Consider the following 27,867-nt stretch of genomic DNA (forward strand, 5'->3'; position numbering starts at 1 on the left):
GGAATAAGCACTTCACATTTCTGTTTTTATATCCTCTGTGAAAACAGTGCATGTTCATAAAATCATTTCAATCGTTAAAATTGCCCTGAAAAAGAACATGCATGGATACACTAAGAAAAAAAATGACCAAAAAATAACTTCACCAAAGAGGTCAAAAGACCTCAACATGAATTAAGCTGCATTTTTAATTTAGTTCAGCTGGAAAGAAAGTTTCAACTAATCAAAAATCACAAAATAACTGTTAAAAGGATCCTTGATATGTGAAAATGCATTGAATCAGAGAAGAACAAAATTACCTTTGCAAGTGAAGCAGTTGATGTGGAAGAATTTGTTTTGCACCCGCAGGGCCTCTCCTTTACAGGGCTTCCCACACTTATGGCACTGGACCCCAATGCCAGATGGCTTTCCCAGGGGGCTGTGCATAGCCATGTGCTGTGACACTATGAAAAAAACAGAAAAACAAATCAGACGACAATTATTTCTCAAAACCTCCTAATGGGAGGGACAACGGGCCCACAGCTTGACTCTTTTTATTACTAAGTTCAGTCAGAGTACTCAGCTCAGTTGAATAAATAAAACAAAAACAATTTAATGATACACTGAAATAGTTTAGCAGGCTGCAAGACAGGCAGTGGCATTCTGTAATCAACCATGACATAGCAGGCATTGCAACCTATTTTAGCAAGTTACACTAAGTATACAGATAAATATTCTGTTTCATGTACAACATCTATAATCTACTTTCTATAGGAGTAAAGAACATTATTGCATCTGATTACAACGCACTTGGCTCCAGCTAACCCTGAAAGCCAATGGATTTCATGGTCTTAGCTCGACAAGCTATAGGAAGTTTACCAGTGTTCTTGTTGGCAAGCTGATTGGTTTTAACTAGTACCCTTGTGCACACTTGGCATGACTTTTGCCAACCGACAATTAAACCCTTTGAACTAAAATAAGTCTCTCCTGTCAGGGAGAGACAGTAAAATCCATATGGGGCAAAACAGAAACTCTACTTGATCAGTAACTTGGTTTGGAGACTATTAAGCTTTTTGTCGGATTGCATAAGAAAAAATTGTTCAATCTAGACAAGAGGTTGCATATTAAGGGAATTTTTTTTCTCTAAATTTGTTAACAGCATTCCCATGTCAGATATAGCATGGATTTAATACAATTCAGCACTCCCAGGTCAGATATAGCATTGATTGAGGTTTCCTTCCCTAAAGGACAATCGTGAACTGGTTGGGTTTTTACAACAATCCAACAGCTTCATAGTCATTTTTATTGATACCAGCTTTTTATTGTAGATTTATTTCAAACAGAATTCAAATTCACAAACTGCCATTGCAGGATTTGAACTCACCTTCTCTGGATTATTAGTCCAGGCCTCTGGATTACTATTCTAGTGACATAACCACTACATTGCCAGTTTTCCCTGGGGAAAATGATGATGGTGTTTACCCTGCCAAACAATGCCTCAGTGATTTGTCTGTGCTCCTGCAAATTAACTGTAGTTGCTGATGCCTCCTGTGGTAGCTTAGAACGAGTCAGGACTGTGATGACTAATCACCACTGGAGATTGTTCAATGTCAAATTCCAGATGGTGGCATAAACCTGTTACTTCAACTCTGGTGAAATGCAACCTGTGAAGGCAATTTTCCTTGGACTTTCCCAGGTAGATGTACCTGGGCCAGCATACATGGTAATAATTGGTGCAGGCTGTCTGCTTCTGGCCTAATTGAACCTGCCTCCCATCCCTCTTTTCAGTATGTTCTTCTTGGAAGTAATTCAAAAATAAATACCCAAAGGAATTCCCATATACAAATTTTTAATTGTAGCAATCAAAAATCTTGCTACCACAAATCAGAGAAAAAAAAATGCAGAAACCAAAAAAAATAAGAAATTCAGCTGTCAAAACTCAAATGTTAAAGTCCACAACCAGAAACATTCTTGAGAAAAATCCAGCAGGACCCCCCTTTTAAGAAGTCACTTGCTGTCAGGCCAGAATGTGTGGTACCATCAATGACTAACATTTGTGCACAGCTTGAGGATTCAAAGCACTCCCTGTGAGAAAAATCAGGGAATTGTGCTAGCACTCACCATCATGTTATTAGAATCCATTTTAACATTGAAATGAAATTCTCACACATTTCGTGCATCAGTGCTTTAGGTCAGCCAGAATATTGTGCTATGCATGAATGGGGTAGGGATCTGCAAAGGACAGTCCCTGGCCTCCACTCATACATCTGCACCAATGGGACTAAACCTGTTAGCTGGAAAATACGCCCCAAGAAAATACACACCTCTACACACACCCCAATTTGAAGTCAGTCACTATTATATTTTACGATTATTGTTATTCATTACTTTCCTTATTTTCTTCAAATGATCATCTTATGCTATCACAGAACTCAAAATTGGGCTTATCTGTGAACAAGATAGTAATAAAATTATTTTTCTATATCTTTTCCTTTGCCCAACTGAACAATTCTACCTGCAGAAGTTGTTTTATTTTTGGTAATTTATTTTTCTTCTTGTAGCACTTCCACCTTCAAACTTAATTTCTCACATCAACATTGTTCTTCTGAATGTCAGGGTGGTTCACTCCATAAGCAATTCCACACCTTCCCAATGCTGTGCCATTCTTTACTTGGCCTGCCAGGTAGCAAGCTTCAGCAGAATTAGTCGTGACTCTTCCCGAGATCGGTTATCCTACCCTTCCTCTTCCCACATGACCCATGTGAAACTGACAATTTAGCCTCTACCAGAAGCACAGGGGCCTAGTCACCTTTTCACATGGTTTTTAGAAGCAGTTTTCTGAAGCAGCTAAATTTTAGTCAGACTGCAGTGTACCAGTCTGTGACGAACTCTCTCGCCAAAAGGTCTTAATTTTCTGTTGAATACACATTTTTGTACGGTAATGTGCTTTTAGCTAATTTTGGATTTCTTCCACAGCATTTTCTATGATATACACACTCAGTTTTTCTTATCTTCTAAAAAATACCCTTACAATAGCACTCAAGGAAACATTGACATTCACAATTCCACACATGGATGCATCCTGTGGCCAGGGCTTAGAAGAGCATATCACAACAAATTTATTTAGGAGCTCTAATTCAAGCTGACAGTTTTACAGGCTATGTTTTAATATCTCTCTAATTTATATGTAGCCATCATATTGAATTATAGTCAACTATACATAAACATAATTTCTGAAGATTTGTCAACAAACTTTTTGTTAACAATTGTAGGCCTTTTTTTTGTTCTTGTTTAGCCTTTTTACATCTACCACTGCTCCCAGGTATCACCCTATACCTGGGAAGCTGGAACAGTTTAGCTCACTGCCTCCTCCACAGATTCTGTCAAAACTGCTCCATGATTGAACAACAGGAATTGTGTTCTTGCAGAGTGGGGTGGGTCTTGTCTGTCATCTCTTCCCGACCTCGTCCTCACCAATCTACCTGTCGCAGATGCATCTGTCCATGACAGTATTGGTAGGAGCGACCACCGCACAGTCCTTGTGGAGATGAAGTCCCGTCTTCGCACTGAGGACACCATCCAACGTGTTGTGTGGCACTACCACCGTGCTAAATGGGATAGATTCAGAACAGATCTAGCAGCACAAAACTGGGCATCCATGAGGCTTTGTGGGCCATCAGCAGCAGCAGAATTGTATTCCACCACAATCTGTAACCTCATGGCCCGGCATATTCCTCACTCTACCATTACCAACAAGCCAGGGGATCAACCCTGGTTCAATGAGGAGTGTAGAAGAGCATGCCAGGAGCAGCACCAGGCGTACCTAAAAATGAGGTACCAACCTGGTGAAGCTACAACTCAGGACTACATGCATGCTAAACAGCGGAAGCAACATGCTATAGACAGAGCTAAGCGATTCCACAACCAACGGATCAGATCAAAGCTCTGCAGTCCTGCCACATCCAGTCGTGAATGGTGGTGGACAATTAAACAACTAACGGGAGGAGGAGGCTCTGCAAACATCCCCATTCTCAATGATGGCGGAGTTCAGCACGTGAGTGCAAAAGACAAGGCTGAAGCGTTTGCAACCATCTTCAGCCAGAAGTGCTGAGTGGATGATCCATCTCAGCCTCCTCCCGATATCCCCACCATCACGGAAGCCAGTCTTCGGCCAATTCGATTCACTCCACGTGATATCAAGAAACGGCTGAGTGCACTGGATACAGCAAAGGCTATGGGCCCCGACAACATCCCAGCTGTAGTGCTGAAGTCTTGTGCTCCAGAACTAGCTGCGCCTCTAGCCAAGCTGTTCCAGTACAGCTACAACACTGGCATCTACCCGACAATGTGGAAAATTGCCCAGGTATGTCCTGTCCACAAAAAGCAGGACAAATCCAATCCGGCCAATTACCGCCCCATCAGTCTACTCTCAATCATCAGCAAAGTGATGGAAGGTGTTGTCGACAGTGCTATCAAGCGGCACTTACTCACCAATAACCTGCTCACCGATGCTCAGTTTGGGTTCCGCCAGGACCACTCGGCTCCAGACCTCATTACAGCCTTGGTCCAAACATGGACAAAAGAGCTGAATTCCAGAGGTGAGGTGAGAGTGACTGCCCTTGACATCAAGGCAGCATTTGACCGAGTGTGGCACCAAGGAGCCCTAGTAAAATTGAAGTCCATGGGAATCAGGGGGAAAACTCTCCAGTGGCTGGAGTCATACCCAGCACAAAGGAAGATGGTAGTGGTTGTTGGAGGCCAATCATCTCAGCCCCAGGGCATTGCTGCAGGAGTTCCTCAGGGCAGTGTCCTAGGCCCAACCATCTTCAGCTGCTTCATCAATGACCTTCCCTCCATCATAAGGTCAGAAATGGGGATGTTCGCTGATGACTGCACAGTGTTCAGTTCCATTCGCAACCCCTCAGATAATGAAGCAGTCCGAGCCCGCATGCAGCAAGACCTGGACAACATCCAGGCTTGGGCTCATAAGTGGCAAGTAACATTCGCGCCAGATAAGTGCCAGGCAATGACCATCTCCAACAAGAGAGAGTCTAACCACCTCCCCTTGACATTCAACGGCATTACCATCGCCGAATCCCCCACCATCAACATCCTGGGGGTCACCATTGACCAGAAACTGAACTGGACCAGCCATATAAATACTGTGGCTACGAGAGCAGGTCAGAGGCTGGGTATTCTGCGGCGAGTGACTCACCTCCTGACTCCCCAAAGCCTTTCCATCATCAACAAGGCACAAGTCAGGAGTGTGATGGAATACTCTCCACTTGCCTGGATGAGTGCAGCTCCAACAACACTCAAGAAGCTCGACACCATCCAAGATAAAGCAGCCCGCTTGATTGGCACCCCATCCACCACCCTAAACATTCACTCCCTTCACCACCGGCGCACTGTGGCTGCAGTGTGCACCATCCACAGGATGCACTGCAGCAACTCGCCAAGGCTTCTTCGACAGCACCTCCCAAACCCGCGACCTCTACCACCTAGAAGGACAAGAGCAGCAGGCCAATGGGAACAACACCACCTGCACGTTCCCCTCCAAGTCACACACCATCCCGACTTGGAAATATATCGCCGTTCCTTCATCGTCGCTGGGTCAAAATCCTGGAACTCCCTTCCTAACAGCACTGTGGGAGAACTGTCACCACACGGACTGCAGCGGTTCAAGAAGGCGGCTCACCACCACCTTCTCGAGGGCAATTAGGGATGGGCAATAAATGCTGGCCTCGTCAGCGACGCCCACATCCCATGAACGAATAAAAAAAAAACTCATACCAGAGAAGAAACCCTCTGAAGTGCTCCATCCAACAGCTTTCTTTTCTTTATAACAGCTGGATGAGAGCTGCTGATCCAAGAGCAACAAGGGCAGAAGAGTTGAAACATTAAATACAGCTGGGATGCTGCCGCTACTTAGCAGAAGCCCAATCCACTGCTTGAAATTATGGGCTGAATTTTCAGCCCTACTGCCAGGTGGAAGTGGGACGCTAGCACCCCGAAAATAGTGAGCAACAACCTGGCCAAAGCAATATTCACCGGGGCCTACTGCTGGGCGGCCAGAGCGGCCCCAGGAGTCAAGTGGTAGACCCATTTAAAATGGACCCCAATTGCCATTTTTGGACTGACCCAGCCCCACCCAGAATCAGGTGGCTTTCCGGCCAAACAGGACCTGAAAGGTGAGTTCCACTTCATTTTTGTGAGGTCAGGAGGAGGCATGCTTCTCCTGGCCCCACAATCCCAGCCTGGGCTGCTGCTGCCAGGCAACTAGCTGGTGCATTCCGCCGACCAGACACTCGGAAAACTCTCTGTGGGAAAATCCACCCTGTAGTTCTTAAAAGAAAGATGGCAAGAAATAAGAAGATTGAAAGTAATGAATTCATGACAACACTTCTGAAGTTCAGCTTGGAGTTATGTAAACTAAATTTAAAATTAGCACCTTAAAAAAAGTGTTTTTTGACTGACTTAAAAATGTGTGAATATTGCAGCTTTCCATATTTCTAGTGCAATATATTCACACAACAATAGCAATAAATAAATGTAAAATAAAGGATTTACATGGAACACTGACCAATTTAGTGTAAAATAATTCTACATTAGTTCATTTAAATTTAAGTACAATTTAAATATTTTAAAGATATTTTTGATTAATAATTAAGGAATCAATTCCCACTATCCTCCAAATAAGCTACAGGGCAATAGTAGCTTATCATATCTTTCAGTGTGCCACGTGTTAGTTAGAAATGGGAATGTGCAGCTACAATCTGCTTGACCTGCAAAATGTTATCCTTGATGAGGGAGCAGCAATACGACTCTGCTTCAAATTAATGTCAGGTCAGCAGTAGGAAATCTTATATGAGATCATAGATTATAGAATGAATATATTCCTATAGGGAAAAAGCGAATGCATCCAAGTAAAAGGGCCGATTTTAACTGGATTTGGGAGTTGTGCTGGTGGAGACGAGGTGGATGGAAAACCATCTGTATCTCTGCACCGTGAGGCCCATGAGTTTTTTAACCACTGTTACATAGATTGGCTTGCAGGTATGCATGATTTAAAGCGGACAATTATTTTAACATTCTTTTATTTCATTTGGGAAAAATAAGAGGAATCCCAATAATTTTCAGGATTTTATTCCACATAAATTTTGTAATCTTGATTGTGGAGAGACAAAAAAAACCTAAAAGTTAATTGTTGGCTCGTTTACAATTGATTGAGCCACAGCTGACACTATGGGTAGCACTCTTGTTTTTTGAGTCAGAAGGTTGTGGGTTCAAGTCCCACTCCAGAGACTTGAGCACAAAAATCTAGGTTAATACTCCAGTGCAGTATTGCAGGAGTGCTGCACTGTCAGAGGTGCCATCTTTTGGATGAGACATGAAACAGAGGCCCCGTCTGCCCTCTCAGGTGGACGTAAAACATCTCATGGCACTATTTCGAAGAGGAACATGGGAGTTTCCCCAGTATCCTGGCCAATATTTATCCCTCAATCAACATCACCAAAACAGATTATCTGGTGATTATCACATTGATGTTTGTGGGACCTTGCTGTGTGCAAATTGGCTGTCGCGTTTCCTACTGGCAACCAGTAACCAGTGGTGTTCCACAGGGGTCGGTGCTGGGTCCCCAACTCTTTACAATCTATATTAACGATTTGGAGGAGGGGACCGAGTGCAACATATCAAAATTTGCAGATGATACAAAGATGGGAGGGAAAGTAGAGAGTGAGGAGGACATAAAAAACCTGCAAGGGGATATAGACAGGCTGGGTGAGTGGGCGGAGATTTGGCAGATGCAATATAATATTGGAAAATGTGAGGTTATGCACTTTGGCAGGAAAAATCAGAGAGCAAGTTATTTTCTTAATGGCGAGAGACTGGAAAGTACTGCAGTACAAAGGGATCTGGGGGTCCTAGTGCAAGAAAATCAAAAAGTTGGTATGCAGGTGCAGCAGGTGATCAAGAAAGCCAACGGAATGTTGGCTTTTATTGCTAGGGGGATAGAATATAAAAACAAGGAGGTATTGCTGCAGTTATATAAGGTATTGGTGAGACCGCACCTGGAATACTGCATACAGTTTTGGTCTCCATACTTAAGAAAAGACATACTTGCTCTCGAGGCAGTACAAAGAAGGTTCACTCGGTTAATCCCGGGGATGAGGGGGCGGACATATGAGGAGAGGTTGAGTAGATTGGGACTCTACTCATTGGAGTTCAGAAGAATGAGAGGCGATCTTATTGAAACATATAAGATTGTGAAGGGTCTTGATCGGGTGGATGCAGTAAGGATGTTCCCAAAGATGGGTGAAACTAGAACGAGGGGGCATAATCTTAGAATAAGGGGCTGCTCTTTCAAAACTGAGATGAGGAGAAACTTCTTCACTCAGAGGGTGGTAGGTCTGTGGAATTTGCTGCCCCAGGAAGCTGTGGAAGCTACATCATTAGATAAATTTAAAACAGAAATAGACAGTTTCCTAGAAGTAAAGGGAATTAGGGGTTATGGGGAGCGGGCAGGAAATTGGACATGAAGCTGAGTTCGGATCAGTCAATGCCCTGTGGGTGGCGGAGAGGGCCCAGGGGCTATGTGGCCGGGTCCTGCTCCGACTTCTTGTGTTCTTTAGATTTGTGGTTGGGATCAGATCAGCCATGATCTTATTGAATGGCGGAGCAGGCTCGAGGGGCCGATTGGCCTACTCCTGCTCCAATTTCTTATGTTCTTATTACAACAGTGACTACACTTCAAAAGTACTAAATTGGCTGTAAAGTGCTTTGGAACGTCCTGAGGTCGTGAAAGGTGCTATTTAAGTTCAAGTTCTTTCTTTGTGTCCTGGTTTTAAGGAATCTGTAACTGTGCATTGGGCCCAAAATCCTGGGAATCCCACTCAGCTGGCGTAAATGCAGTGGAGCAAAACTCCAGTTCATCCATCCTGATAGCTGCTGATCCTGTCCCAAATTGCGAGGATGGGCTCACTTGTATGATTGGGGCAGGGGTTTGCACCTGTGCCTGCAAGGACACAAAAGCATCTGCCCCAGATCTGCTGCCAGAAGGCAAAGTGGCTCGCAGTAGCTCTGCTAGAGAGTCCCAGAGGGTCTTCCTGGGCCAAAGAAAAAAATGATGAACAGCTCTCATCCAAAAGCAGCTGTATAGCATTTACGAAAAGATAATCTATTGCCTATTCTGGGCAAGGTCTGGTTCTTCCCAAAGGCTTTAACAGTATTCATCAACTTCCCCCCCACCACCAGAATTTAAGCAGGTACTACAAATGAGATGAGCCCCAGCAGAAGCGTGTTCCACCCCAAACAGAGAACTGATTTCAGGAAACAAGATATTGAATTTGAAAAGTTATAGGGGATCATTTTCACCTACGTCATCTGGGCAGTACTCTGGACGAGTGGATCACCGCCCAATGTAGAACCCGCCCAATTTTCGTCCCATTGATTTCAGATTACCACCCAGACAGTGAAGGTAAAAATTATCCCCAGTAAACCTGGATACAGGTCAGGAATAAATAGTTACGGCTAAAGGGCCAGGTACCTGCCCTGATTAATAATGATAAAAAATGTACACTGAACCATTTTGTCTGGAACCATCCTAAGCATTAATAAAAGCTTATCCTGTGCAGTCTGACAATTAAAGCCCACTGAATGTTTGCTAGGTATCACCAAGCTGCAGCATGGGACAAATACAAGCAGCAATTTATACAACTTGAACTACAGAGAGACAGAAATCTTAGAAGGGGCTTGACACAAGGAGCTAGATTTTCCACCCAATGATTCTAATGGGTGGGAAACCTAGCTCAGGAAATCTCTAAGCCAAACTAACCTCATGATGCATGTTCTATTTGTGTCAGACAAGAATTACTGAAGGATGGGTATGTCACTCTGTGTGCTACCTAAACTTGCAAAATCCAGGCCTGGAAAAACAGATTCACACTACAGCCTGTGTCCTTGAGCAAACCACTTTCATACATCACTGTGGCAAAGTGGATTTTTTCCTGTGTTGAGTTTTTTTTTTTAAAAACTTGCATTCTTGTAATGCAAGGGATTAACACCCAAAGCTAGTTCAATGCTTTATCCCAACACTAATTTCTAGATTTTTGTCCGTGAACAATGCCAGAAGAAATTTAAACAATTTTACAACACCAAGTTATAGTCCAGCAATTTTATTTTAAATTCACAAGCTTTCGGAGACTTCCTCCTTCCTCAGGTAAATGTAGATTTACCTGAGGAAGGAGGAAGTCTCCGAAAGCTTGTGAATTTAAAATAAAATTGCTGGACTATAACTTGGTGTTGTAAAATTGTTTACAATTGTCAACCCCAGTCCATCACCGGCATCTCCACATCAGAAGAAATTTACTGCAAGTTATCATTAATAAAGAGAAGATTTTTGCTAGTACGTCTCAATTTATATTTAACAGCTTGCATTGATACCAACTCCAATTTTAGTCACTTTGAGTTTGGTTACTACATTGTCAAGATAATGAACCACACTGGTGTTGATCCCATTAGAATGTCTGTCACTAAAGATGACAGAAACGCCAGAGACAGGAAAAAAATTAAATGATCAGGACCCAGACTAATTAAGATAGCTGACAAGAGAAATGCATGGACTAAGGCTCTGATAAGTATTGCCTTGAGTGTTTACAATATTTCCTCCCTCTTCCATTGCACAGCCTACAAAAGTAGGAGTTTGTGCCTTACAGATATGCAATTGAATTTCTGCCCATTGACTATGACTGGGTGGTTTGAAAGATGACTGGGTGCAAAATGTGAATGACACCAACTCTAGTTTGAAAAGACCTATGGCCAAGATCTGCCACAAGCTGTAACATCATGAAAAACAGTCTCCTTCTGCTTTTATGGGTCAAATCAGGATGCTCTTTAACATGTCTATAAGAAGATTATTTTCATCCCCAGAATATATAGTGTCACTTTATGAGATAAGGGTATTCACTTCCTGACCATTGATTCAATTCTGTTTAACACTTGGCTTGCCAAGAATCCTGATCCTTAAATTAGAAAGCACACAGCACTATTTGCTAACACCGCTGAGGCTAGGCAAAGAACTCAAAAGGAGTTATTTGTGTTTTCCTATGAAATATATGCAAGACCATATGGAAAGACCATCAAAACACAATGCACTTCTCAGGGCAACATGTCAAGGGATGCAGCATTTAGAAGTCTCCATCTATGACACAATGATATACTTAATGTTTTAAGAAAATAAGTGAATGGACTGGTAAATGTGGCATATCAGGTTTCATGGTTTTCAGGAGCACATTTATAAAGAGAATTGTATAAAATGTTATGTTAGCTCAAATAAAAACAAACTACACAGTCTGCATATAGGTTGTTGCCCTCAATTACTTCATCCAGTAAAACATAACAGCCTGGAAATCACACTGAGCAATATTATTGTAGGAATACGGTGCGCTCTTATCAATTTCCTCTATCTACTTCAAGTGTTCATACTAATATTTGAAACAGCCATGAAGCTTTAAAAATGTTATCAGCTACAAAATTCAATGACCGATCTACCGGGCCTAAAAATATACAATAATCACGTGAAGTTTTACTAAATTTTATTTCTAGAATTAATTTTTTATGTTAGACGTACAATGTATTTCCTCATAATATGCCACAATATAAAAGTGCAGCCATTTAAATCACGTACTACACAACAAATTCTGTTCAAATCACATGATCTCACAGCAGAAGCCCGACTTCGGTCACTACCCCCCACCCCCATGATACCCAACACCAGGAAAAAAATCTTATGCAAAATAAAATAAAACTGGTCCCAACAAACTCTGACTATATGTTGTAAATGACATCACAAGCTGTAAGGTGTTTCAAGGACATAGCATGTGGTTTGTAACAGCACATCTTAACCACTATGTGTTACAGCCTTATAGCACACTCCATTCAGTGACATATCTAACAGATAATACCAATATCACTGAAAATGTCCCGCCCTCTCAAACGTATAAAAGCCAGTCCTGCAAATCGTTTTTACAGCCATTTTGATCACAGTAAAGCTGTTAATGTATTAGTCAAACAAAGACAAAAATAGGACATAGTAAATGCAATAAAACACACATAGATACAGGGTTATACATTAGGTTATTCAGTAAAAACAAGCTCTTCCACGCACATGAAAATACTATGCTATCATTGTAGAATATGGATATAATATTTACTGAGCAGTACTCTACCTGTTTCTTCAGGCATAGCAGCAGTTGATTTCAATTCAGTCACAGTCAGTCAGTTACATATATACAGTTCCATTAAATGGGTCTCTGATCCATCTAGACATACGACCCGTACTTCAACTAAATTATAGCGTGGGCTTTGCTGCAGTTGAGAAGTGAAACTCTGTCACTGGATATTCCTCCAGATAGTTCAAGAATGGCAGTCAGAGATCATATGACTGCAGAATCTCCCCGAGACAAACAGGCTATGTTATGGAAGGCTGTTACTTAATATTATTAATAGAACTTCCTCCCCCATCCTGCTCGTAGATGAATATGGACATCTTCAGGGCATCCCATTAAAACCACATTTTCAGCTCAAAGCAGACACAGGCTGTGACAAATGTTAATGATGGGCACAGAGAAAGTATTCAGTGTCATCCTACAAGGCTGAGAGGCATTCTGGGGGAAGGCGATCCCTCGCTAGTTGGCTGGACATTAATTTCTTCGATGAACATTCTTGTGTACAATTCCAGTTATTCCAAGCCACTCAAATAGTGCAGCACATTGATGAGTCTGCACAAAGCTCCATGGAGCAGTAGAATATGGGCAATGCAACCACTTGCAAAATGAGGAATATCTGTCCTCCCAAAAAGTTTGTCATAGGTCATGTTCCTCCTCTCCTACCTATTCCAAATTCTGAAGCTGCCCTTGATATTCCCCCAAACTATTTATGCATACTTGTGCCATTTTTTTAAAATCACTGTTTAAAAGGGGGTTCTATGAACTCCCCCGATGGGAAAGGCACAATCTGGCGTGATACTAAGCCAACCAGATGAGAGAATGCCAGCTTTGATTACTGGTCTCTGCTGAGTTTTCTGACCTAAGCCGGGAAGCCATTTGAAGCAAAACAACTGGCCTCAGTCTTCCTGGAGTAGTAAGGAAGGAAAGCAGCAGAGTTTCCAGTTCTGATTGCTATCAAGTGACAATGGTGGAAAATGCATTGCGTGGTTGCAATTTGAGAATACAATTAGAATCAAAGAATCATAGAAAGGTTACAGCACGGAAGGAGGCCATTCGGCCCATCGAGTCTGCACCGGCTCTATGCAAGAGCAAACTTGCTAGTCCCACTCACTTGGGCTCAGCTATGATGACGCCCATGGGAAATAGCTTACTGTCACTTACTATGTAGGCTCAGACATCAAGAATGGCCACTTGCAGGAGGTATCAAAGTACAGCATGGAACCCTATCACAGCAAGAATCGGCGTCTTCAGGAAAGGAGGAAGAAAACTGGGAGTAAGAAGAAAACATTTGCCTAGAGATTTGATCGTACTTGCTCTTGTGGGTGCAGGGACTACGTGAAATTGGTGCTGGCAACTCATTATCATGAGTCAGGCGTGCAGCCAGTGCTACCCGCGTCGCTTATTGGTTGAATGCCTGTTTGGGGGAGTGGGGGGTGGGGGGTGGTCAGGAAATCGGGCATTTCTGACGCCACTTAAAAGGCAGCAGCACCTGTTAAATGGGAGGTGCACTGTGGCTGCAGACAGCAGACAAAATTTGTAAGGTGAAGAATGGTGGCAAGAGGTCCAGAGAGGGCACCCAGGTTCTCGGATGCAGCGTTTGAGGCCCTGGTTCAAATCGTGTACAGGAGGAGGGAGATCTTGTTCTCCTCAAAGGGGGCAGAAAGCATTCCAAGCAACACCTCAGATGAAAGTGAGAGCCACATCTGGAGGGGATATCCCTTGTCACCAAATAGTCAGCCTGTGACCCAACAGCCTGGATGGAGTAAAGGCAATACAGAGCACTCGTGCAGGATGAATGAATCATGACTGTTGCCAGAAAATCAGGCACAGATCTGAATTAGGCGCTGCCTATGGTCACAAATAAGCTGCATATTTAGGATTTGTATTGAGAAAGCTGCTAAGCTGGTGATGGGGACCAAACAAGGCAATATGGGTGCAATCTATGGTTCCTTGGACCCTGGGGAAGCCTGCAATGCGGCTAAAGTCTAGTGATCTCTCGTCCTGCTGCGCTCCGTCCATAGAGAATCTGACGTACACCTCCTGGTGTAGACAGCCTCAGTCACCTCCCTGGTGAGATGTTACTGATGTCACCTGCTTCACCCTGGAATGACCCAGTGGCTTAAAAGTTAAGCGCCATGGTGACTTTGACCGCCACAGGCGGTGCTGTCCATGCCCTGGTTTGAAGTTCCAGTTTGTGGCTGCAGCAAGTGATGTTGCTTGGCGACAGCCTCCTTGATGAAACAAAGGCGCCGGAGACACTGCTCCTCGGTGAAGTTCAGTTATGAGAAGTGCTCCCTATAGACCCACTGCGAGCCTCCTGCGCATTACCCTCCTCCTCCTCCCTCATATCCCAGTTGCTTCTGCTCTCTCCTGTCTTCTTCGCTGCTCCCACAGGTCCTCCAACCCCAAAAGCAGACCTACCAGACCACGCACGATTCTTTCCAAATTAGGCATAAACACTGCAGCACAAAATTGTACCCAGAAGTCAGAATTCACTTGTGGAATGCAGAAAATAGCCCACAAAAAGGCCCAGAAGTTAACCAGCAGCCCAAGAGGACAAACCAGTAACTAACCTGTATGGAGTGGATGACCCCTTTAAATAGCACTCCTGCAGGGTCCTTGCTGCCTGTTAACGCCATGATTTGCTGGCCAAGTTTATCACGTGGCAAGTCAGGCGCTGTGGCAGACCAATTTCACAAAAGGGACCTACAACAAGCCTAGGACCCTTATTTTATTATAATTAGGCTTTTTAATACTTCTGGTTGCATCCTAGATGCATACCGAGCAGCCCAATTCAATATGGTGGGTGGCGCACTTCTGGTGTGGGATGGCACGCTCATGCCACCCGCCATATTAGACCATTAGGCTTTCATTTTATTCCTGTAAAACTGGAGCAGCTCATTCGAATTTCTCAGCCACTGAGTTGTAGATTTCAACCAGCCTTTCAGGGAGGCAGCAAATGGAGGCACAAAATATTACCGTATGAAGGACAGGAGAAAAGTTGTGGACAAGTCACCATGTGTCACTTTCACACATGAGGATGCTGGTAAAGGCCTTGAAATAGGTCACAAACCCACATTCTGAAATTGTGAATGAAAGGGGGAAATTGCAATTAGGGATAAAAAACATATACATTTTTTATAAATTGTTTAAAATTCAACTTTGACAATTGGCTGGGGTAAAAAGTTTCATGAATTAGCAAAACAAATTTACACACAGAAGAAATCTTCACATTGGCGATTGGTGGTGGTGGGGGAGTCTAGGGCAAGGGGACATAACCTTCAAATCAGAGCCAGGCCATTCAGGAGAAAAGTTAGGAAACACTTCTTCACGCAAAGGGTGGTGGAAGCGTGGAAAAAGCACAAAAAGCAGTAGATGCGAGCTCAATTAATAATTTTAAATCTAAGATCGATAGATTTTTGTTAGCCAAGGGTATTAAGGGATATGGAGCCAAGGCGGGTGGATGGAGTTAGGGTACAGATCTGCCTTGATCTCACTGAATGGAGCAGGCTTGAGGGGTTGAATGGCCTGTTCCTGTTCCTATATTCCTGACTCCAGGAGTTAGCTCTAGCATTTCATTGGTTTTCCATCTAGAACAGCAATGGGATTTGAGAAACTGATTTCCAATTTCGTCCTCTTACTACTGCTAAGGAATAGGAAACTAAGCCTAGAGAAAACATATGGTGCTGTTTACAAGTGATCAGTGCTGCACACACAAAAGACAGCCTCCACTAATACCTTTTACTTTTATATGACAATGAGTCTTCACAGCAAAAGACGCCATAGCCCAGCAAGAATGAGTGCCTTTAGGAAAAGAGGGGAGAGAAAACACCAAAACAAAAATATCAATTTTTTAAAAGAAAATCTTAGTGGACAATATTATGTGGGTGTTCAAAGTATAGTGGGGTATATTTCCATCTTCACCGCCAATGGCACAGCAGATCACCCCCCATTGTAGAATCTGCTCGATTTTTATTCCATTGCTGAAAATTTACCGCAGTATCTAATTAAACGTCATGTGCCCAAATTCCAAATTTCTTCCACTGCTGTAAGTATGTTAGTAGAGACTTCCATCTGCTCATAATATGTGCCCCATAGCCATTCCACGGGGACAAGTGCTTTTAAATATTTCGGGTGGGTGCCAGCACCAATGGCTCACCCACCTCCGGTGATGGTGGGAGGGGAATTTGCTGCGACACCTTGCTGAAGCGCAAGTGGGCCCGCAGTCCAGCTGAAGAATTTTATAAAAATTAAAAAGCTATAGGTTTTGAAAAATGCATCCCCTAGAGGCCCTTAGCAACGCTGAATGCCAAGGATTCACAGGCATATTATCCGCCTGCTCCCAATTCCAGCAGAATTTTTAACAGCGGGAAAAAGGGGTAGGAACACAGCATATCTGAGTCCTGTCCCAAAATTCACTCCAACCTGTGTTTTGCACTGCTCCAGGAGAGGAAATTCAGGCCTACATTTGCAGCGCAGTTTTGAGATTTTTATCTGAATTTCCATTGAAACGACGATTAAAAGAAACAAATTTGCACTAGCTTAGGCTGCTAAGATACAAAACAAATATCAATACTCTTGGATTTATTATTCCTTTTCATTATAGCCCCAATTTCCTACGTCAGGCAAAAATGCAGTTGTGCTGACGCATGGCACAAGTGTATCCACACTGGCAGCTCAGGGAGTGGCTACTGGCATATGAAAATCTAGCCCAGACATCTTGGACCATTGCACATTTGGTTTTGCAATGTAAAATTCGACAAGGCCGCAGCCCTTACAGGCCTGCAACTGACCATTAAAGTTAGAGGTGTGGTAGTGGCAGAAAAGTGGACTAATCGTTTGCAATGGCACAGTGGAGACACGCAGACAACACTACTTTCTGGAGTTGGAGAAGCCAGCTGCATGGAGCGAAGTCACTGACCAAGCAAATACAGCCACCCAGATCCCTCGTACCTGACTGCAAATGTGGACGTTTTCTGGCATCAAGTGCAAAGCGAATGTAACTGTACAGGCATGGTTGTGTGTCACAGAATGTTGATGCCTGAATAAGGAGTGCCCGATATACATAGCAAATTTAATATATTATACATACATTTTTTCCAAATTCCTTCATTGCAGAATCAGTATATGGTATCAAATGCCAAATAATTTCACAAGCTTTCTATTCAAAGCATGCCAGGACCAATTTTCCTCTGCCTTGCTCCCAAATGGCACTCAAAAAACAGGTGCAATGCAGAGAAAAAAATTAGCGCTAATCCTTTGCTCCCATTTTGTTCCTGAATAGCACTGCACCCAAACTTCCTTAGTGGCTTTTCTGGTGGCCGCACCTGACTGTGCAGTAGTGAATGCAGCAATGTAAATTACATACAATTGAATGTCAGAGGACTCCACACCCAATTTCCTCTAATAGCATCAGATGCAGATCAGGCATAAACTGCCTTCATAATAATTTGGCACTACTGATTCCTGAGTTGCTGATTATACGTTGCCGCTCTTAAGGCCGCCAATGGTGGAGCGATTAAAATTGGGGATGCACAAAAGGCAAGAATTGGAGGAGCGCAGAGATCTCGGAGGGCTGTAGGGCTGGAGGAGGTTACAGAGATAGGGCGAGGCGAGGCCATGGGGGGATTTGAAAACAAGGATGAGAATTTTAAAATTGAGGCGTTCCCAGAACGGGAGTCAATGTAGGTCAGTGAGCACAGGGGTGATGGGCGAACAGGACATGGTGTGAGTTAGGATACATGCGGCAGAATTTTGGATGAGCTCAAGTTTACGAAGGGTGGAAGATTGGATGCCAGCCCGGAGAGCATTGGAATAGTCAAGTCTAGAGGTAACAAAGGCATGGATGAAGGTTTCAGCAGCAGACAAGCTGAGGCAGGGGCGGAGACGAGCGATGTAAGGTGAAAGTAGGCAGTCTTGATGATGGAGCGGATATGTGGTCAGAAGCTCATCTTAGGGTCAAATAGGACGCCAAGGTTGCGAATAGTCTGGTTCAGCCTCAGACAGTAGCCAGGGAAAGGGATGGAGTCGGTGGCTAGGGAACGGAGTTTATGGCGGGGACCAAAGACAATGGCTTCAGTCTTCCCAATACTTAGTTGGAGGAAATTTTTGCTCATCGGACAAGCAACGTGTCAAATCGTAGATAGTGGAGGGGTTGAGGGAGGTGGTAGTGAGGTAGAACTGGGTGTCATCAGCGTACATGTGGAACCTGACATTGTGATTTCGGATGATGTCGCTGAGAGGCAGCATGTAGATGAGAAATAGGAGGGGGTCAAGGATAGATCTTTGGGGACTCCAGAGGTAATGGTGCGGGAAGAGAAGCCTTTGCAGGTGATTCTCTGGCTACGGCTGGATAGAAAAGAATGGAATCCGGCCGGGGCAGTTCCATCCAGCTGGATGAAGGAGAAGAGGCGTTGGAGGAGGGTGGTGTGGTCAACAGTGTCAAAGGCTGAACATAGCTCAAGAAGGACAAGGAGGGACAGTTTACCATGGTCACAGTCACAGAGGATGTCATTTGTGACTTTGCTAATGGCAGTTTCAGTACTATGGCAGGGACGGAAACCTGATTGGAGGGATTCAGACATGGAGTTGCAGGAAAGATGGGCATGGATTTGGGAGGTGACAACACATTCAAGGACTTGAGAGGACAGGGTGGTTGGAGATGGGGCAGTAGTTTGCAAGAACAAAGGGGTCAAGGGTGGGTTTTTTGAGGAGGGGGATGATGGCAGCAAATTTGATGGGAAGGGGACAGTACCCAAGGAGAGGGAACTGTTAACAATATCAGCTAATATGAGGGCCAGAAAAGGAAGTTAAATGGTCAGAAGTTTGTGGGAATAGGGTCGAGGGAGCAGGAGGTGGGTCTCATAGTCAAGATGAGCTCAGCGAGGGCATGAGGGGAACACTGCTGAAGTAATTTGCCAGGCTCTCTTCTGAGTCACTAACAACTGTTTCCCAACACCCAGTTGTACCACTGCTTTGTGCCACCTTGAAGAAAAAGAGCAGTTTCACAGTCAAACCATCAGCCTCTACCTATTAGTCATGCCCACGCTAGTTTTCCCTGCATCTGCACACACTACATGGCACCACAGTGCTGCCGTACTCTTAATCGTTCACTCAAGTCAGACCACAGAGCTTCCCAGAATGATACTTGAGGTACTGCTGCTTTCCCAGCCATGGCACAAGTGGCACAAAGATATCTGCAGCAGTCATCCCATTTTACTAAAGAAGACCACATTTTTGTTTATTATATTTAATTTTAGCACTCACCAATAGTCATCTCCAGCTGACACTTTTAATATTTGACATTTCATGCACCAGGAAATCCTGAAAAATTGCCTTTTCTTTTATGGGGCTTCAACCATGCATGGCCCTTTAAGATGAAGGCAGTTTTTAAGGCCCAGATTGCACCCAGTCTTCCTCCTCTCTTCATGATTGTGGCCAACAACCCCCCAAGAGCTCCCACTGCGTGCCTGCAGATTTCAAAAGAAAGTCCCAGAGAAAGTTTTGGCATTCAGCTCTTGGTCCCCATGGGGAGTGCTTCCATTATGCTCCACACTAATTGTTCCCAGAAAGCACCAGGAGAGGAAGAGCAGCCCCACCATTTCAGATTATTAAAATAAAAAAATATATTGTATGATATGTTTTAGATTTTGTTTGGTGCAAGATATAAAAAGCTATTTATCTAAGCACCTGTGCAGTTTAATAATTTAGATACATTAAATATGAATTGTTTTGGGTCAATGTATATTGCGGTTACACTTTTTTGACACTCTAAGTAAAAGTTCTTCAGGATGCAGCACGTGTTCACTGATGTGCAAGAATACTTTTGTTAAATTAGTTAAATATAAACAGTTATCCTATCTAAGAATTAATTAGTAGAAATTCTGTTAGTGTAAAGTAACTCTGGGGTGCATCTCTTATATACTCATCTTGAAATGATGGTATCAAACTCTGACTTATACACCAGTGCAAACAGTCCAGTTAAAAATCTCCAGAATTTACAGTAGCTTCTATCTTCAATCAGGCCCCAAAACATCTTACTGATCTATGACTAATATATATTATCAGCAAAATAAACTGCATGGAAAATTGTGTTATCTCACATCACACGCTTACATTAAACAAGAATAAATATGGTTGCAACAAATGTATGGGAAGGAAGAAATTAAACTGTTCAAACTAATACTAAAAATTACAAAATATCATGGTGATAATAATCTGCCATTAATACCCGCTAGTCCCTTATAAAAACATCCTATAAGTTATTGCATTCAAGATCGATTTGTGTATTTTAGGATGAACATCAATTTTGAACAATTTCTAATGACCTTGTTCTGAAACTTTTTATGAATAACATTTTATTTCAACATGCTTCTTTTTATTCTACAGCAAGTTATATATCTACATAGGACAATTTCAAAATCTTAATGATTTCTAAATTATATTTGATAATTTGTGCATTTCTACTATGCTGAAATGATCAATGGTAAAGAAAGGTTTATTTAAAAATAAAACATTATACAGAAACTTTGCTGATTACTCAATTCTAGTCAGTTCAACAGTAACATTCAAAATGCAACTACCAAATTTTCTACTTTGTCTCTTACTTAAGATTAGTTAAATATATACGCCTTTGCATCAGAATATGACAAGCCAAAATTCTCTCAAATATAGCTAGTGAGTAAAATATGCAATATTACATCAATCTATAGTCTCTAGGAAAGCATAAAGATAAATGTTCTGCACTTTAATAAGGCTGTGCACTCACCACTAAATTGTGCAGCCAAATCTCATGTCCACTGACTTTATCCTTTAAACTCTGCTGAGTCTTCCATTAGATGAATGTTTTACTCAGCCTACACCATGATCCTCTGAAAACTGGATGAAATACTACTTCTGCTTCTGGGAATGGTTAGAATATAACAGTGGGCTGAAGAACTATGTCACACTGAGTAGAGCCTAGTGGGTAAGAAGCATTTAGGCTTCTTTCAACATACATTGGTGTACATTTATTACAGTACACTGCTACTATCTGGAATAGTTTAAAAACATAGTATGAGATAGTTCTGTCAAAATCAAGCTTGTATTTATGTATAAATTTTCAAATTTCTTCATTGCGGAATCAGTATGTTATTATTAAATTACAGGGATGAGAATGTAAGCTGATATATATTTTGTAAGCTTAAGAGAATCTGATGAGGTTATAATTCCGAAAGGAATTATGGATGGATGAATGAATACATGCTGAATGAAATTGAAGGGGTCAAGAGAACACAGCACCAGAAAGGTAAGATAAGTAAAGGGGCTGGGGCTGTTGAGTATAGCTTCTACGGGTTAGTATTTAACTATAAATATAATGGGAGTGAGGGATAAGAAAGCAGAATGGTTCCGCAACCCTGAAATATCTATTTTTGACCTAAAACTAGACCTTCCAATAAAGTTCTACAAAAAAATATAACTAGCTCTTTGTTCATTTATTTTTGATCTAAATCACTATCACTTACATCAGGTGAAGTACATTTGCAAAAATGAATTTTAAAGAATTGTGGGAGAAGATTCTTTATAAACAGGTTTACAATTTTGTTACACATAATGCCCAGGGGATTTCTCTCCTCCTCCCTCTCCGTGTTTGTGTTTTAAGTTTGCAATTTCGGATTTGTCTGTACTTAAATTGCATTATTTAACTGGTTAGATCTCTGACAATTCATACCCTATGTAGTACTAACAGATACAGAACACGCTATAGAAAATAACACCCACCAAAAATCACAACAAAATAAAATGCCCAAATGAAAATTTAATTTGCAGCCTTGAATAGAAAGTTTGTGATATACCTTTACACGAATAACAAGTTGGTAGATGATCTGGTCTTACACATTTGCCAAAGCTAATTTGCAACTGGCCATTTGGCGATAAACAAAGAGTCTAGAATATTTGTTTTTCTTTGCATGTGAAGCATCTTCCCTCTGCTGAGCACCTCCCCACAATGTTACAAAAACCTTTCTGGAGCACACAACACAGTTGCTTGTGCTATGCTCCCCCAACACCACTCCTCTCTCCTCTGTCATCCAGCTCTATGGATCTGCTCTTCCACAGTTCCATTCCTACCTATCTGAATGTAGCCAGCACATCTCCAGTGATGGCTTCTCTCCCTTCCTCCACACCATCACCTCTGGAGACCTCCAAAGGATCTATTCTTGGTCCCCTCCTCTTCCTCATCTAAATATTGCCCCTCGGTAACATCATCTGCAGTCACAAGGTCATCTTCCACATGTACAATGGTGACACCCAGTCCTACCTTTCACCACCTTTTTTAATACCTCACTTGCCTGTGTTCTGTTCGGCTGCTGTCTGACATTCTGTCTTGGAGTCATAACTTTCTGCAGCTCAATTATGAAGATCAAAGCGATTGTCTTTGGCCACTGCCATAAACTGTGCTCCCTTGCCATTGACTACATCCCCTTCACTGACCAGTCTCTCAGGCTGAACAAGACGGTTTACCATCTTGATGTCCTATTCAACCCTGAACTAAATTTCAGACCCATTTCCTCTCCATCACAAAGACAGCTTACTTCCACCTCTGCAACAATATCCACCTCTGCCCCTACTTCAGCTTTTTCACTGATGAAACCCTTATGCATGTGACACATTGATACAAGTTGTTGTCACTGATGCAACAAGAGGTACTGAAGATAGGTTCAGACATAAAAGGGTGATTCCACGATTTAAGGTTCTCATTAGGGAGCCCCTTCGAAGAAAACACAGGGTGGAGACATTGCTGCAACACTATAGCCCTAACTCTCTGACCTGCACTCCAGTTGAGCACCGAATCATGGAATTATCTCTTTATTGTCAAGACAATGCGAGCTAGCTCTTATAAAACCACAATCTGTTTGCTAAATTTTATAATAAAATTTATATTGTGCCTTTCATGACCTCAGGACATCCCAAAGTGCTTTACAGCCATTTAAGTACTTTTGAAGTGTAGTCACTGTTGTAACGTAGGAAATGCAGCAGCCAATTTGCGCACAGCAAGGTCCCACAAACAGCAATGGCCGATTTTGCTCTGAGCGGCACCAGTCATTCGTTAGATTTGAACTTGCCCATAGATTTTCTATGAGCATGGCAAGTTCCTGTAAATTAGAGTGCCAAAAAGCACAGCGCCTTCTACAGGGCATCTGGGACCTATGTGAACAGGGCAAGCAACTGTGTATCTCCTTAACCAATCAGACTGAAGCATCGTTAATCAGCAGCACAGAGACTGAACCAGGAAATGTAAGTTAGGAATAGTGAATTCAATGTCAAATCAGGTACAGTAAGTGAAATAAAGAGAAGGAAAGAAAGATTAAATTAAGAGACAGAGTTAAAGGAGACAGGGAGAAAAAGAAAAAAGTTTTATTTCAATTTTTTTTAAATGTCCAATAATTAATACCTTGTAAAAGTCAATTTACAGTGCCAGAGAGGTTGTTTGGCAGGAATTAAGACTTACCATGCCGTTAAAATAGTACTTACACTGGAATAGACAAGCCCTAACATTTTTTGACGAGTTTAGTCTGTATCTATCATGTAAGTAGAGGAACTTCGCGCTGTTCCGGGAACCAGGCAGTGAGATGCTGTTTTCGCGCAGCTTTTGGAGGAGCATTGCATCTTGACCAGCAACTTCCGGATTTCCACGTTAACTGTGCATGTGCGATCGCCAGAAGTTACTGCCCTATTTGCACGTGAATAACGTTGAGTGCTGCTAGCCTCACCGTTATTTTTACAGCAAAATTCGGGCCAATGTAATAATGACCTGATGATCTGTTTTTAGTCATGTTTGTTGAGGGATAAATATTGGCCAGGGCACTGGGGAGAACCCACCTGCTCTTCCTTGAAATTGTGCCACAGGAACGTTTACATCCACCTGAGGACAGACGGGGCCTTAGTTTAACATCTCATCCAAAAGACAGCACCTCCAACAGTGCAGCACACCCTCGGTACTGCACCGAAGCATTAGCCTAGATTTTGTGCTCAGGTCTCCAGAATGGAACATGAACCCACAACTTTCTGACTCAGGAGGCAAGAGTAGTATCAACTGAGCCACAGCTGATACACAGTTCCCTTTTCAATGAACACGAGGGCACAGATAATTTTAGTCATACACGCAACTGGTCTAAATAAATAAACACAGAAGTCCTATGACTGATCTATAAAGAGACCAACTGTACTGATATCAATGTTATTTTTGTGGACATACTCAGAGCATAGGTTTTCAAATTCTTGTGATAAATGAAATGATCGAAGACATAGCACCGTATTGGCTTCTTTCTTTCCGTAACGGTACATAATTGGTTTAAAACAGTTTCCATTCACAGAAAAATTGTCTTAACTTGTTTGAATACAATTGTTGCACAGTCGAATGAGATACAAGAGGACAAAAGCAAAATACTGCGGATGCTGGAAATCTGAAATATAAACAGAAAATGCTGGAGAAGCTCAGCAAGTCAGGCAGCATCTGTAGAGAAAGAAAGAGTTACGTTTCAGGTCAAAGACCTTTCGTCAGAACTGGACGATGTTAAAGATTTAACAGTTTTTTAGCAATACAGAGCCAGGGAAAGGGGGGAAGGGAGGGGAGGGAGGAAAGAACAAAACAGAATGTCTGTGATAGGGTAGAGGGCAGGAGTGATTAAATGACAAAAGGGATGATGGTGCAAGGCAAGGAGGGTGGTAATAGGACAGGTTAAGAAACAAAAAGGTGGGTCTAGAGAAGCAACAGCAGAACCATTATCAGCAGCTCCAGTGCCACACAAAAAAATGGGAGCAGTGGTTATGATCTGAAGTTATTGAAATCAATGTTGAGTCCGGATGGTTGTAAAGTGCCTAAACGAAAGATGAGGTGCTGTTCCTCGAGCTACCGTTCATTGGAACAGGGTAAGAGACTGAGGACAGAGAGGTCAAAGTGGGAGTGGGACGGGGAATTAAAATGGCAAGCGACCGGCAGGTCAGGGTCACGTTTGCAGACTGAGTAGAGGTGTTCAGTAAAGCGATCACCTAATCTGCGTTTGGTCTCCCCAATGTAGAGGAGACCGCATTGAGAACAGCGATTACAGTGTGCTAAGTTGAAAGATGTACACGTAAACCGCTATTTCACCTGGAAGGAGTGTTTGGGGCCCTGGACGGTGGGCAGGGAGGAGGTGAAAGGGCAGATGTTGCATCTCCGGCGCACACACAGAAGGTGCCATGGGGAGGAGTGCGGGTGTTGGGGGTGATGGAAGCGTGGACCAGGATGTCAAGGAGGGAGCGGTCCCTTCGGAATTTTTTTAAATTTTTTTTATTCGTTCACGGGATGTGCGCGTCGCTGGCAAGGCCGGCATTTATTGCCCATCCCTAATTGCCCTCGAGAAGGTGGTGGTGAGCCGCCTTCTTGAACCGCTGCAGTCCGTGTGGTGACGGTTCTCCCACAGTGCTGTTAGGAAGGGAGTTCCAGGATTTTGACCCAGCGACGATGAAGGAACGGCGATATATTTCCAAGTCAGGATGGTGTGTGACTTGGAGGGGAACGTGCAGGTGGTGTTGTTCCCATGCGCCTGCTGCCCTTGTTCCCATGCGCCTGCTGGGAGGGGAAGATGTATTTGGTGGTGGGATCGAAATGGAGGTGGCGGAAATGGTAGAGGATGATACATTGAATGTGGAGGCTGGTGGGGTGGAAGATGAGAACAAGGCAGACCCTATCATGGTTCTGGGAGGGAGAAGAAGGGGTGAAGGCAGAAGTGTGGGAAATAGGACACACAGACGAGGGTCCTGTCAACTACAGTGGAGGGGAGTCCTCGGTTGAGGAAAAAGGAAAACATATTGGAAGCACTGGTGTTGAAGATGGCATCATCAGAACAGATGCGATGGAGACAGAGAAACTGAGAGAAGGGAACAGAATCCTTACAGGAATCGGGGTGGGAGTAAGTGTAACCAAGGCAGCTGTGGGAGTCAGTGGACTTATAATAGATATTAGTTGACAGCCTATCCCCAGAAATGGAGATAGAGAAGTCGAGGAAGAGAAGAGTCAGAGATGGACCATGTGAAAGCAAGGGAAGGGTGGAAATTGGAAGCAAAGTTGATGAAATTTTCCAGTTCGGGGCAAGAACAGGAAGCAGCACCGATACAGTCATCACTGTACCGGAAAAAGAGGTGAGGGAGGGGACCTGAGTAAGACTGGAACAAGGAATGTTCCACGTATCTCACAAAAAGGCAGGCATAGCTAGGACCCATATGGGTTCCCATAGCAACACCTTTTATTTGGAGGAAGTGAGTGGAATCAAAGGAGAAGTTGTTCAACATAAGAACAAGTTCAGCCAGGTGGAGAAGGGTGGTGGTGGATGGAGACTGGTTGGGGGTCCGGTCAAGGAAGAAGCGGAGGGCCCGCAGGCCGTCCTGGTGGGGGATGGAGGTGCAGAGGGACTGAACGTCCATGGTGAAAAGGAGACAGTTAGGGCCAGGGAACTGGAAACTGTTAAAGTGGTGGAGGGCGTCGGAAGAGTCGCGGATGTAGGTCAGAAGAGATTGGACAAGGGGAGAAAAAAAGAGTCGCGATAGGAGGAGATAAGTTCCATTGGGGCAAAAACAAGCTGAAGCGATGGGTCTCCAGGGGCAGTCCTGTTTGTGGATCTTGGGAAGGAGGTAGAAGCGGGCTGAGCGGGGTTGGGGGACTATGAGGTTGGAGGCCGTGGGGGTGGAAGATCTCCAGAGGAGATAAGGTCAGTGATGGTCTGGGAAACTATGGCTTGATGTTCGGCGGTGGAGTCATGGTCCAGGGAGAGGTAAAAGCCCAGGATGGAGAAGCCAAGCCATTTCATTCAAATGCAATCATCTTAAGGGATTGGTCCAAATACATATATCGTTGGCAGCTCTTTTGAAATCTAAGTTAGTTAAATGTGCTTGGTCCAGGTTATTTTTTGGAAAGTATTTCTCAGCTGTCTGTTTCAAATTGAGTTCATCTGAAAACTTTGAAGAAAGACAGTCTGTGTATCAAGAAGGAAAAAAAGAACTGTGACGTAAGAATAATATGTTGTTTGTGCAGGCGTTGTGACTATTTGTTGTTTTCCATTTATTCAAGGAGATAGTTAAATTTAAAAACTATTATGAAATCTACAGTATGCTACTACTATTCAATAATTCATTTATTGTTTAATAAATATGTTTGCAGTTAAAGCCTAGATCACCGTCTACTAGTGTCTTTATTCTGCTGCCTTCTAAAATCAAGGAGGATCACATGGGCACATAATTAAACTAGTAAGCTGAAATAAAGTCAATAGGGTTCTCTGTTTGATCCCTGGGATAAATTTTCCAAAATATCTGGGCAAGTCAAGGAAGATCACATGGGCACATAATTAAACTAGTATGCTGAAATAAAGTCAATAGGGTTCCCTGTTTGATCCCTGGTATAAATTTTCCAAAATATCTGGGCGAGTGAAAGCACTCGCTGGGATATAGGGAGCGAGGGCTTAAAGACAAACGTAGTTGGAGACATTGAATGCAAAAAAAAATCTGAACAGAAAATTTTAGTCCAGCACCCTCCTCAAAACACAAGAGCACCCTGGAGGGTCTGCAAGGTCATCAGATTTCTGACCCTCTTGGCATCAAATTTCTATAATTTTCTCTATTTATTGACTTACTGGCACATTTTGTGTGTTGC

General features: G+C 43.0%; 1 protein-coding gene across 1 annotated transcript in view; it reads right to left on the reverse strand.

Annotated features, from left to right (window-relative positions):
* Nucleotides 1-27,867, reverse strand: part of ablim2 (actin binding LIM protein family, member 2) — a 378,415-nt gene that overhangs the window by 302,772 nt on the left and 47,776 nt on the right. Inside the window, exon 2 of the mRNA XM_067991317.1 lies at nt 297-440. Coding sequence (XP_067847418.1) covers nt 297-440 — 144 coding nt within the window. The remainder of the gene's footprint in view (nt 1-296; nt 441-27,867) is intronic.

Source organism: Heptranchias perlo, chromosome 1 (assembly GCF_035084215.1).
Source record: "Heptranchias perlo isolate sHepPer1 chromosome 1, sHepPer1.hap1, whole genome shotgun sequence".
In the NCBI taxonomy this organism is placed as follows: Eukaryota; Metazoa; Chordata; class Chondrichthyes; order Hexanchiformes; family Hexanchidae; genus Heptranchias; species Heptranchias perlo.